This window comes from Garra rufa, chromosome 16 (assembly GCF_049309525.1).
Source record: "Garra rufa chromosome 16, GarRuf1.0, whole genome shotgun sequence".
NCBI lineage: Eukaryota > Metazoa > Chordata > Actinopteri > Cypriniformes > Cyprinidae > Garra > Garra rufa.
The window spans coordinates 14,789,055-14,803,011 of NC_133376.1; the positions used below are offsets into that span (position 1 = coordinate 14,789,055).

At 34.7% G+C, this 13,957-nt stretch overlaps 1 protein-coding gene across 1 annotated transcript; it reads left to right on the forward strand.

Moving 5' to 3' along the window:
* The first annotated feature begins 1,229 nt into the window (after positions 1-1,229).
* Positions 1,230-11,673, forward strand: gnpda2 (glucosamine-6-phosphate deaminase 2). Its single transcript, XM_073820640.1, has 7 exons — positions 1,230-1,309; positions 1,620-1,783; positions 1,948-2,049; positions 2,945-3,127; positions 6,069-6,253; positions 8,611-8,785; positions 9,591-11,673. Exons 2-7 carry the CDS (start codon positions 1,660-1,662, stop codon positions 9,653-9,655), a joined length of 834 nt encoding a protein of 277 aa, XP_073676741.1. The 5' UTR covers positions 1,230-1,309; positions 1,620-1,659; the 3' UTR covers positions 9,656-11,673.
* The last annotated feature ends 2,284 nt before the right edge of the window (positions 11,674-13,957 follow it).

Here is a 13,957-nt window from a genome sequence, read left to right on the forward strand (position 1 = left end):
CCTGACCAGCTAAGACCAGCCTGGAAAAGTGGCCAAAACCCCTCTAAAACCAGCCTGCTGACCAGCTATGACCAGGTTGACCAGCTAAAACCAGCCAACCAGCCTAGGCTGGTTTTAGCTGTTTTTTTTTTTTTCACCAGGGTCTGAAGATTTCAGGTTATTTATTGTTTAAATGCAGCAATAGAACTACATGTTTTGGGTCAATACAGACTTATAGAGTGTTTTCATCAATTGGCCATGTTGGTGGCACTGAACATAAACAATGCCACTGAACTGAGCAAAACTCACATATTTTGCTGATTATTGCTGCTGAAAATGATCAATTATTGTCATGTTTTGGGCTGTGCTAATCAGTCGGACCGGGAAAAACATTTGGAGTACTATAGACTGCCAAAATTATAACAAATAAAGGAGAAGAGTGCAAAAACTGGAACAATTTGCTGTATTTAAGGTTAGGGTTTTTCCAAAAGGTTTCCAGTAAACTGTGACAAGTTTGTTGGGCGTGGCTAACTCTAGTTTAGGTCCATGTCAATATGTTTGTGATTTATCCTAATGTAATGTAGTCCTACAACAATTCTGTCACGCTAACACAGATATATACTTAATCACACATAAAGACGACGAGAAAAAAACCCGCTGCGATTCTGTAGACACTTCAAAGCGGCGTCTCAAAGGAATCAATTTTGAACCGCTTGAATTGTCCGAACGAACCGATTCGCTAAAAAGAATCAGACTTCTGCACACTATCATCCCTCAATCCGACGCCTTCTGTTGCTCTCTCTCTCTCATAGCCGTCTGCCTCCCTGGGGTCCTCCTGCAAGGTCAGGCATGGTAGAAAGAAAAGGAAATTAAACGACTGGAGAGAAAATTGAACGAAGTGACAATTGCACTACGCACAACATAAGAACAAAAAATAGATAGATGTTTGCACTATTGTTTGCACTATTGTTATTTTACCTACACATGCACTCTTTGTCATGCTAATAAAACATAAACTGTGATTAATCACTAAAGTTTCCTTTATTAAACAACTGCGTCAATATGATGAAATACTAATGTTTCTTAATTCACATATTTTCAAATTTAAACGATATCTTACATGCTTAATATTTCATTGTTTCATTAATACTGCACATTGCTTATTTCATATTACAGAAGAGCCATGTCGGTCTCCATACATGGGCAGTGCCTACAACCCGGAAGTGTGTTGTCAGCGCACATGACCGGAACTCGATCACATGATCAGTGTTTTCAAAGAAAACTTGTATCCATTCACCCCGACGTGGCTCAGATCCTGCGCTTTATTACTGTAAGTAAAAGATTTTATTACCCATTATATATCCATAACCGTTATTCGACATCCAACGACATTTAAAAGCGCAGCTGGTTGTAATTAAAGCTAGAGAATTTGATGTCATTAATACAAGTTCAAAGCAAACATATGCAGTGTTAAGATTATATATTGCCATGCTGATTATATACTGTACATGTTAGTAGATCATATTTATTAAAGCAAATGTGCATCTTGGTTGTTTTGCTCCTCACTGGACTGGGCTTTGCTTGATCATGTGAACTGGTCAGTGTTGGTCAATAAAGTATTGATGTGTATTTATTTTTAGAGTTTTAAGGGTTGCAGTGATCTGTTATCAGTGAGAAGTCATGAGACTTGTGATTCTGGACGACTATGATCTGGCCAGCGAATGGGCTGCAAAGTACATCCGCAACCGGATCATCCATTTCAAACCCAGTGCTGACCGCTACTTCACTTTAGGACTTCCGACAGGTAAACTAAAAGTTACTAATAGTTTTAAAATCCAGTCCTGTCCTACATTTGTTTTTGTTTTTTTTTTCTTGTTGAATATCCTGTTTCTTTCAGAAATATATCAGAATCTGGAAATTCAATACATCAGGAAGATTATGATCATTATATAATCTGAATATTTGCAGGTAGCACACCCCTCGGCTGCTATAAGAAGCTGATCGAATATCACAAAAATGGAGACCTGTCCTTTAAATATGTGAAGACCTTTAACATGGACGAGTATGTGGGTGAGTGTGACTGCACAGATCACTTTTCAGGAGAAGTGCTGAGAATGCAAGATCTTCACAAACTCAGACGCAGCAAGTCGGCATAAAATAATGCATGAAAAATGCGTAAAACAATGATAAAAAGTGTTTACGCACTGGCCACCCGCCCTCAACCGTTTCTAGTCTAGTTCTTACATTTCTTAAACGTTTTAGTTGCAGTGTGACATTTTCACAACTGAAAAGAATGTGTTTTTCACAAACAACATGTTTCATCAAAATGTACAGACAATGTACTCACCCCCTTGTCATCCAGGATGTTCATTTCTTTCTTTTTTCAGTTGAAATTATGTTTTTTAATGAAATCATTTCAGGATTTCTCTCCATATATTGGACTTCAATGGTGCCTGTGAGTTTGAACTTCCAAAATGCAGTTTAATGCAGCTTCAAAGGGCTCTAAATGATCCCAGCCGAGGAACTAGGGTCTCATCTACCGAAACGATCGGTTATTTTCTAAAAACATTTAGAATTGACATACTTTTTAATCTCTACACAGAGTACACACAGAGCTAGACAAGATTAACATTTGAGGTTAAAAAGTATATAAATGGTAATTTTTTTTTTGCTAGATAAGACTCTTCTTTCCTCGGCTGTGATTGTTTAGAGCCATTTGAAGCCTCATTTTGGAAGTTCAAACTCGGGGGCACCATAGAGGTCCATTATATGGAGAGAAATCCTGAAATGTTTTCCTCAAAAAAATAATTTCCTTACGACTGAAGAAAGAAAGACATGAACAATTCGGATGACAAGGGGGTGAGTACATTATCTGTAAATTTTTGTTCTGAAAGTGAACCACTCCTTTAAAACCTTCATTATAATTTCTTTCTTAATTATATCTTAATTATCTCTTTATGTTCAGGTCTGCCCAGGGATCATCCCGAGAGCTATCACTCCTACATGTGGAATAACTTCTTTAAGCACATTGACATCGAACCCCAGAACACCCATATACTGGATGGCAATGCTAGCGACCTGCAGACCGAGTGTGAAGCCTTTGAGCAGAAAATTACTGCAGCTGGTGGAATTGAGCTGTTTGTGGGAGGTGCGTTCAATAAATTAGATCCTAATAAATTGTTTTTTCAGACCCAGATTAATCGAGAGACACCAGTAACAGTGCTTTGTGATGCATATCTAGTATGTACACGCAAAACTGGCTCTCTAAACAGTTAAATTGCTGCAGTAACAAATGTTTTTATTTTTTGCCACAGAACTGATTCTTAAGCTTGCTGTAGCAATAATTGATAACAGCTAATAATAACTTTAATAATTTTTGAACAGAATTTTTATAAATTCTACTATTATTTTCTCTTGGGGACTATATGTAAACACCTTTTATGTGATATAGCTTTTTCAGGTCAGTACAAAATAAAAAATAACATGCATTTTGTAAAATAATTAACATTTTGCAGATTCTGTAAGGTGTATGTAAACTTTTGACCTCAACTGTATATTTTATGTGATTGCATTTCAATTAATATAATTAGAGGTCGACCGATATTGGTTTTTACCGATACCAATAGCTAGGTTGGACCACACTGGCCGATACCGATTAATTAACCGATAGTTTTTGAAAATGAATACTGAACGGCAACTAAAATAGTGCTGTACTATTTAAAAAAAAAATACTAAACCATACTTTGTAAATGAATAAAAATATTAATAATTATTATATATTGATCATTAAAGTTATTTCATAGTTCATTAATGTTAACAAAATAAACTTCAAAATTTAACAATATTACAGTAAATGTTGAAATTAACAGACTCTAACAAGGAACAACACTTTTATTCTACAGCTTTCATCAATCTTAGTTGATGTTACAAATGGGCTCATTGTAAAGTGGTGTGAATCTTTACATTTTAACAATATGTAAAATTGCAGGTTTTATGCCTTTTGTTGATATTTGGAATCTCTGTATGTCAGTAGTACCTACTGCCATCTTAAAATTAAGATTCAATTTAATTACGATTTTCAATATCAACTAAATATAACCATGCATCACATTCTCAGTTTTCAATATTACTGCACATGGCTACATTTTCATTTACATTTTACATCAAATAGATTTTTCCATTATATAAGCAGGCTACTTTTTTAAACAATTACTTATTTAAAATAAGTGTTCTTTTTTCTTTATCATTTGATTATTGCTGATGAGATCGTAGACAGTAGCTTCTTTAACAGGCTGCATTAAAACGAATGCACAGATCTATTTCGATATATCAGATTTTTTGTCCTGCTCTGAAAACATAACTGACTGTGTGTACTGTACATCAGTTTCGTATAAAACTATTCGAAAATGCAAGTGCATTTAACCGCATCCTCAATCGAGCTTTTTAGGACGAACAAACCCAAAGCATAAGTGAAAGTCTGTCAGTGCGCGAGTTTTGTGCATCTAATAGTACTGCATTACAAACGGCAGAAATGAAGGCAAATGTAAAGTAAAAAAACTGCGGTTGAAAGTTCACACTGTCAAACAATGCACATGTAGCTCACAGTGCAAATCCTGTGCAATGAAGCCCGCCGCGTCTCTAGCGCGCACATGTGCCATATGCGGGAAAAACGCACGCTCATTGAAGAGAGGATTGCGATGCATCGGAGAATCCTTTTTTTTTTTTACCCACCCTTAATGAAACCGGACAAACGTGCAGCGCTGCGTTAACGGATAACTTGCAGGTATCAAACACACACAGGACACGTTGTGTAGTTAAAGCAGAAATCTAAAACAGTTTATTTAATCACCAAACGGGCAAATGTTTACTTCAAGAATGATAAAAAAAGCGGCAAAGGTTAGATTAAAGAACAGATCGAACGGAAAGAGAAAGTGCGATCTATATTGCAGCCATTTCAAAAACAATTTCTTTTCTGTTTTACATTTGTTTAAATATTATTTGTTTGTTTTTTCAGTTTAATATGTTAATTACGAAAGAAGTTTGTGTAATTTGTAAATGTCATAAAGGACGTGGTATGAATTGGACGGCAATAGGCTGGGAGAATTGGAGAGGGTCAGACACAATTTTTGACCACTTCGTACGTTTTTATTTGTGGAAAATCCCTTCTTAAACGAATTTCGTTTTGTATAATTTTTATCTTAATTTTTAATAGATATTTTTGTTGATCAGTTATTAAAATAAAATAAGAACAGGAAAATGGCATTGTAAAATAAAGTGCGTAACTACCATGCTTCCGCTGCCTGACGAAAAGGCTAAAACATAAATTATAGCTCTATATGAAGCATACAGACATTATTAGAGCTACAGAAATAAAAAAATATTTTGCTTAAATGCACAATACTCAATCTTCCAGCCCAGAGTCAAGTCTTTATCAACATTAACAATGATTTGGGACAGATCTGTAATGTAAAACTATGGCGCGCTGTGACTCGGCAGGATTCTGTCGGCTGAATGAACACAGTTTGCTTTCTCACGTCACGTCTTTAAATCTGCAACTTTGCTGGCTAAGAATATGACCAGCTGGATATAAATCAATACAAATATATGGTAACAATCCTGAGATTAAACATTGGTCTGGGGCTTAACCTCTCATAGGCTACTCTATGACAGTGGAGCGGAGCTGAGCCGCTTCAACAAAGAACGCAACCCGGAAAAACTATCGGCAAGGATTTTTGCAGATAACCGATAGGTCGGCCAATCAACTATCGGTGCCGATTAATCGGCAAAACCGATACATCGGTCGACCTCTAAATATAATACATTTTTGATAGTTTTAGTTAACAATAATGAAACTGGTCCTAATGATATAGGCTTTAGGCTGTTTGTTATAAGAGAACAACATACATAGTACGCTATAATTTTGTTGTTTTTATGATAAATAAGCACATTTTGGCTCATTACTGTAATGCCTATATTTTGTGATTTGAATTACTTGCTTTCATACTCAACTGCTATCATATTTAGAATCATTACATATTCCCATCATTTAATATTTTTTCTTTTTGTATCGCTTCTTTTAATTTCCCCAGGCATTGGTCCAGATGGGCACATCGCCTTTAATGAGCCCGGCTCCAGTCTTGTGTCCAGGACCAGAGTGAAGACGTTGGCCAAGGACACGATAGTAGCCAATGCACGTTTCTTTGGGAACGATCTTTCCAAAGTGCCCACCATGACACTCACCGTTGGAGTAGGAACAGTGATGGATGCCAGAGAGGTAAATGAACAAATACAGGATATTCACACATTAAGGAGGGGACCATTCAGCTGAGGGAAGATACTCTACCAGTCAAAAATGATGGTCATATCAGCTGCAAAGTTTAAAGCATCTTGAAAAGCAAGAAATTATACTTTGAGTGATTGAAATGGTAATGTATTTGTCATCAGTGCAAAAATTGTATTTACTTTACTCATTTTACCTACCACATCATCAACATAAAGTCTTAATACCTCCAAATATAAGACTTGACATGAGTCTGAGTATACCTGAAGTGGGAGTTTGTGGTTGAAACTGAATGTAGAATGAACACAACGTCTTTTGTCCTTAAATTCAATAGCATCCTTTGTGATATCAGTGTCTTCCTTTTGTCCCAGTCAGACACGCATTTGTTTGGAGCATTTGACATCTGCCATTGATAAATATAATTATCTTTTAAATACTAACAAATGTTCTCTTTGTTATAGCACTAAACTGAACATGTGTCTGTGTCTCAATGTGAGACTGATTGTCCTGGAAATACAAACAAGTATATAAACATACCTGAATACATTAACAGACAGGATGCTGGGTAAAATGTCCTTCGGGTCACTTGATTTTGTTGATGTGGTGGCCAGACGTCACCTGATTATCATCATCTTATCATTATATTAAGCATCTCTTAAAACATTTCCAAGTCATATTGTACCCTGAAGAAAAAAATATATATAATAAAAATAACATAATAATAAAAATAACATGTACTACAATGATACTTACAATTACTGTTACAAAAACATAATAATAATAATAATAATAATAATAATAATGTTTTAAAAATACAAAAAATTGGTTAAAGTTTATTTTTAAGGTGTCTTTGTTGCAGTGTTATTATACATTTAAGTACTGAGTAAAATGAATTAACTACATGCACTTATATGGTTACGGTTGTGATTATGGTTTGGCTTGTGGTTACTTGCATGTAATTATGCACAATTGTTGTTATACACTACCAGTCAAAAGTTTTTTAATGTTTTTAAAGAAGTCATTTCTGCTCACCAAGCCTGAATTTATTTGATCCAAAGTACAAGAAAAACACTACAATTTTGAAATATTTTTGCTATTTAAAATAACTGTTTTCTTTTTGAATATATTTTAAAATGTAATTTAATTCTATGATTTCAAAGCTGCATTTTTAGCATCGTTAGTCCAATCATGCTCCTTCAGATTTCATTTTAATATTCTGATTTGCTGCTCCAAAAACATTTTTTATTATTAATATGTTGAAAACAGCGGAGTAGTTTTTTATTTCAGGTTTCTTTGTTAAATAGAAAGTTCAGAAGAGCATTTATCTGAAATAGAAATATTTTGTAACATTGTCTTTATCATCACTTTTGATCAATTTAAAGCATCCTTGCTAAATGAAAGCAATTTCGATAATTTCTATAAAAAAAAAAAAAATATATATATATATATATATATATATATATATATATACACACACACACTGATCTTTGGATCTTTCTATTCATCAAAGAACTGTTTTAAATATTGATAATAATAATACAAATCTTTCTTGAAAAGCAAATCAGCATACACTGTAAAAAAAACTATTTGTTGAGTCAACTTAAGATAATTTGTTACCTGGCAGTGGCTGCCTTAAAATTTTAGGTTCAGTCAACTCGGTAAAGATTTAGTCAACTTGAAATGTTAAGTTTTACTAAATGACAACTTAGATATTTGAATTGATTCAACTTACAATTTTAAGACAGCCGGGTAACAAATACAGCTGTTAAGTTTAACAAACAAATAGTTAAGTTTAGTCAACTCTAAAATCTAACTTGTCACTTTTTACAATTTAACAATTAAAGTTGAATAAATGTATTTGAGTTGACTGAACTTAAAATGGTAAGGCATCAGGGTAATTCTTTAAAGTTGACTCAACAAATTGTGTTTTTGTTTTTTTACAGTGTATTAGTATGATTTCTGAAGGAACATGTGACACTGAAGACTGGAGTAATGATGCTGAAAATGTAGCTTTGATCACAGGAATAAATTACATTACGTTATATTCAAATAGAATATAGAAATAGAATAGTTATTTTAAATAATAAAAACATGCTGTATTTTGGATCAAATAAATGCAGGCTTGGTGAGCAGAAGAGATCATTCTAAACATTCTTAAAGTTCAAAAAAACTTTTGACTGTTTTGACAAGTGTAACCTGAGAATTTCTTGATTAGACATAAGAAATGTTGGTGACTGATTCTAAATTTAAACTCGTTTTTGACATATATTTGCCTTAAAAATATGTGAAAGCCACCATCTTGAATGTGATCCCTGTAAGACAATCCTGAACTAATTGTCCGTGATTTGCAGGTCATGATTCTGATCACAGGGGCTCATAAGGCCTTCGCCCTGTATAAAGCCATCGAGGAGGGTGTGAACCACATGTGGACGGTATCTGCCTTCCAGCAGCATCCACGAACCATTTTCATTTGCGATGAAGATGCGACGCTGGAGCTCAGGGTCAAAACTGTGAAGTATTTTAAAGGTACGTGACTGAGCGCTCTGCAGCCTGAGGGACAAATCTTTGACTCACATAGATGGAAAGTTGCTCTTCTGTGGAAACAGATTCCTTGAAGAGCAAAGAACTGGCGAGCGGACTAAATAGTTACTTATTTATTTTTATAACAAGCTTTCAAAGGTATACAAGTTCATTCAGATTTACAAGTTTGTGAATTTGAGAGGCATTTCCACAAAAATATTAAGCAGCACAATTGTTTTCAACATTGATAATTGATAACTTGAGCATCAAATCAACATATTAGAATGATTTCTGAAGGATCATGTGACTGAAGACTAGAGTAATGATGCTGAAAATTCAGCTTTGAGTCACAGAAATAAATTAAATGTTAAAACCTATTCAAATAGAAAACAGTTATTTTCAATTGTATTAATATTTTACAATATTACTGTTTTTACTGCATTCTTAATCAAGTAAATGCAGTCTTGGTGAGCATAAGAGACGTCTTTTAAAAACAATCTTACCAACCCATAAATTTAGCCATGCCTTTTCCCTCTGAGGAACCAAATAGAGCAGCTGTTTGTTTGCTTTTGATCATTTTTCATCGTTTTTACTGATCTCATCTTGGTTTTAGTGGTTGGCTCGTCTCAAGGTCAATATCTGTCTAAAGACGGCAGGTTCAAAATCTAAACCCGTCTGGAATGTCCATCACAAGCGCTTTTCTCAGAAACACGATCTGTCTGGTCTTAAGGGCTTTGGTCTCTCCTGGGGGTTTAATATCTTTGGCTGGGCTGGATTTCCTAAACATACTGATGGATCTTTTGTCCTACAGGGTTGATGCACGTCCACAATCAGCTAGTTGAGCCGACACTCAGCGTGAAGGACTACATGGACTGAACGCTCCAGACGGGACGTCTGGAAAAACGGCAGAAAACTTGGAATGACATCAGTGTGAATGAGTGGAAACTGGCCTCAGGGACCACAGCAGTTCTGAATGGTTATAAAGCGTTTAGAGGTCTACATCAGCATAACAGGTAGATGTTGTACAAAACACCTCTCGCTTTCACATGGTGCCGTGTTCAATGTCCAAATGAATCTGTGTATTAGCCTTTATAATTAATTTTTAAATACTTCAAGGCCAGTATTAAAGGAACACTCCACTTTTTTTGGAAATAGGCTCATTCTCCAACTCCCCCTGAGTTAATAAGTTGATTTTTTACCGTTTTGAAATCCATTCAGCTGTTGTCCTGTTCTGGCGATATCACTTTTAGCATAGCTTAGCATAGATCATTGAATCCTATTAGACCAATAGCATCGCATTCAAAAATGACCAACGAGTTTCCATATTTGTTGTATTTAAAACTTGACTCTTCTGTAGTTATATCGTGTACTAAGACCGGTGGAAATGCAAAGCTGCGAGTTTCTAGGCTGATAAGATTAGGAACTACACTTCCATTCCGGCGTAATAGTCAAGGAAGTTTGCTGCTGTAATATGGCCGAAGCAGGCGGAGTATTATCAGAAATGAGTTCCCAGCTAGTTTAGCATTTGCACATGTGCTGCGTGGTATTACTGCTCCTGCTTCAGCCTTATTACGGCAGCAAACTTCCTTGACTATTACGCTTGAATGGAAGTGTAGTTCCTAATCTTATTGGCCTAGAAAATCGCAGCTTTACATTTTCCGCCGGTCTTAGTACACGATATAACTGCAGAGGAGTCAAGTTTTAAATAGGACAAATATCGAAACTCGTTGGTCATTTTTGAATGCGATGCTATTGGTCTAATAGGATTCAATGATCTATGCTAAGCTATGCTAAAAGTGATATCGCCAGAACAGGAGAACGGCTGAATGGATTTCAAAACGGTAAAACTCAACTTATTAACTCGGGGGGAGTTGGAGAATGAACCTATTTCCAAAAAAAGTGGAGTGTTCCTTTAACAGGAAACGACAATGTTTTAGGGAAGCTGTACTAAGAAACACTCTTACTTTAACTTTTTCAAATAATGTTTATTAATTTAAATAACACTATCACATCACTAATGACAAATTCGTCTGTTACAACCCATTTTGAAATGTGTACATATCATTATTTGTACTGTAGTTTAATCAGAAGGTCTGTATTTCGAACATGTGTCAGGCTTTCAATAACACAGCTACTTAAAGTTGACTTGAATGTGGAATTTTACTCCAAGGCAACTTATTAAGTGTTCTTGGGTTTCTTATTTTTGTTTAGATGGTTCATAAATACACTTCTTTCAAGTCTTTTCCCTAAATTTGCCAAATTTAGGATTTCTCCCTTTACATATGAAATCTTATGGATTTATGATCCACAGTCATTTGTAGTGTCTAAACATTAGTTAATAGGCAGTGGATGCTGATCTGTGATCAGAATTTCCTACTAAGTACATGTCATTTTATATAATATCGTCTACATTTTCTTGCCTTTGAATGAATCCAGGTTACTTGCAGCATGGAAAACCAATGGGAAATGCTGGAAAAGTGTATTCTGTGTTTGCGTATTCATATATTGAAAAGGCTTATATTGGCACATCTGAGTAGAGAAGTGATCTAATTTCACACAATGCGCAGTAGCCATGTATTCTCTTTAGTTACTGTTCTTTGTGATATATTCTGTTTCTTTTCTTAAAAATATAAGGCACGAGGTTCACATTTGACTTGTATTGTAAAACATGCTTTTGTTTCATCACTTTCTGAGTTTATGCTGAGTTTTGGTGTTTCTAAATCCTCCTGTACTGTACTCTAGCGAATGTTTTTGGAAGGAGAGTATGCATTTTTATGGATTTACAAATTTGTTAATTTTATGTGAACTGACTGTTAACAGATTTGCACTCCAAAAACCAAATCATCCTCTTTTGTCTTTCTGTACTTGGATGGATAAATAAAAAGTTTCATTTATTGTGCCTCAAAAGTATAAAATATGTACAGAAAAAAATTTATCCAGGTCACATGTTGCACTTTTTTTTCATTTTTTTTGCACCACTTCACTTTGCACACAGTAATTTTCATATTCAAAATCAGTTATGTAGAAAGCAATATAACCATATATTTCTGAGGAAAAGAAAGTCTTTTGTGCATATGTTTGAATAATATGATGGAAATTCAGAGGAAGCTGAAACCCTAGATGGAAGCATTTTTACATATGTTCACCTCATCTAATAAATAAAGAATTAATTATTTAATAAATAAAGAATAAATTACTAATAAATGCATAACTACCAAACTAAAATTACATGCTCAAATTTTTTCAATTTTTTGAATCTTGTAAAAAGGTTAAACATAGGCTGCCTGAAATTCCCCAAACTGCATAAAAATCAATTACAAATGATTCTAAAATAAAGTATTTTATGTATATAAACCATCAATTGATTATAAAAGCACGAAAACTGCCAATCTGGGACATATATCTATAATGGAATACACTCTGCTGTGGTCGCATCACATGATAATTGGTTTCAAATTCAGTTCAAATTTACAAGCTTAGATTTGGCCACCTAAACAAAACAGGCTGGCTTCCCACAAAAGGTCACTATGAAAGTTATAATAAAAATAAATACTTGTAGAAATACATTAATATTCATTGTTTTTTGTTTTAGGTCATACCACATGATATCCAAATGTGGTTACTACATACCAGCTGTTAAAAGGGTTATTTTTTTTCCAAATTTGAAAGAGAGCCACAAACCTGCTTGAAGCTTCCATGGGTCCTTGGCAAATTGGTATATGTTACAACGTCCTATCTTTGAATGGATTTCAATATAAAAGTATAACAAAATGGTAGTTTCTTGATGGTCGCACCACATGATATTTTATAAAATGGAGATCATTGGACAAAGTTTGGTTCACTGTCAACAAATTCAAACATTGCTCACCCAGTAGTCTATATTCATAAATCGTAAGCATCATAATTCTCCAAAAACTGGCATCAAATAACTACGATGGTGTACATTTTTGCGTCATTAACGTATAAAGATTTATGACACGCCAATTTTAAAATACAAAAAATAATATCTTTTGTAATTGTTTAAACATTAAGAATGTTATGTACATATAAATTCATATAAAATGTTCTCATCTACATCTCATCAACTCATCTAGATGAGTCGGCCGTAGCCTTAAAATGTCATGTGGTGTGACCATGATTTATATTAAAATTAATTTAATATAATTAATTAAATTCAATTACTGTTCTCAGTAATTAAAATATTTAGAAACAAAGTATTTGCATTTGTTTTGAGTTTTTGTAAAAAACATTTTTTAGAGTTGCCTTCGTAAATGTAGTTAGCAGACTTATTTTTTTTGTAAATTGCATAAAACTGATAAAAATGTTTTAAAAATACCATTCACTTAAGCATACTGTAGCAGTGGTTCATATTTTAGCCACAGAAATGAGATATTTTATTTTTAATTTAATACAGTAATTGCTATTATTGGTCGCACCACATTATGAGTGGTTGCTCTAAATCAGGGGTTTTCAACCTGTGGGGCGGGGCGGGCCCCCCCAGGGGGGTGCCAGGACCTGCAAAGGGGGGCGCGAGAATCTGACTCGTTCACCCGAGTAATTATAAGGACGAGCTCTCAATGTTTTAGGCTTCCACTAGGGGGCAATCTGATTAAGGCCGCAGCTAATTGTCAGGCAGCCATTAGCAGAGTTGGTGCGATCGAGTTAAGTAGTCTGGCGTTCAAAATTACATTAGGTAAGCTGGTTATACATTTATGTTTAAATGTAATTAATTCTACAAACTCGATACGCAGCAAATAATATGTAAATGATTTGCTGCGTATCGATAATATTCGCATATGCATTCCGCCGGAGGGGAGGGGGGGGCGCGAATGAAATTAGACAAACTTGGGGGGGGGGGGGGTGCTCTAAATGACACAAAAACCTTATATTATTAAAAATCTATTAAAAGAGACGTGAAAAGTGCAGCACATGGCATTAACGGGATAGTTTACCCAAAAATGAAAAACTCAAACTGTTGCAGGCTGTTAGTCATATATGGCAGTGGATGGGCACCAAACCATTGAAAGTAAATAAAAAAAAACATGTACAGACAAATCCAAATTAAACCCTGCGACTCGTGACGATACATTCATGTCCTAAGACACGAAACAATAGGTTTTGCGAGAAACTGAACAGTATTTATATCATTTTCTACCTTTGATACACAGCAATGTCCAT

Excerpts from the sequence above, each read along its gene's own strand:
- gnpda2 (XM_073820640.1), top strand. The coding sequence starts at position 1,660 with ATGAGACTTGTGATTCTGGACGACTATGATCTGGCCAGCGAATGGGCT. Across the intron at positions 1,784-1,947 it reads CACTTTAGGACTTCCGACAG|GTAGCACACCCCTCGGCTGC; the intron begins GTAAACTAAAAG and ends GAATATTTGCAG. Across the intron at positions 3,128-6,068 it reads AATTGAGCTGTTTGTGGGAG|GCATTGGTCCAGATGGGCAC; the intron begins GTGCGTTCAATA and ends TAATTTCCCCAG.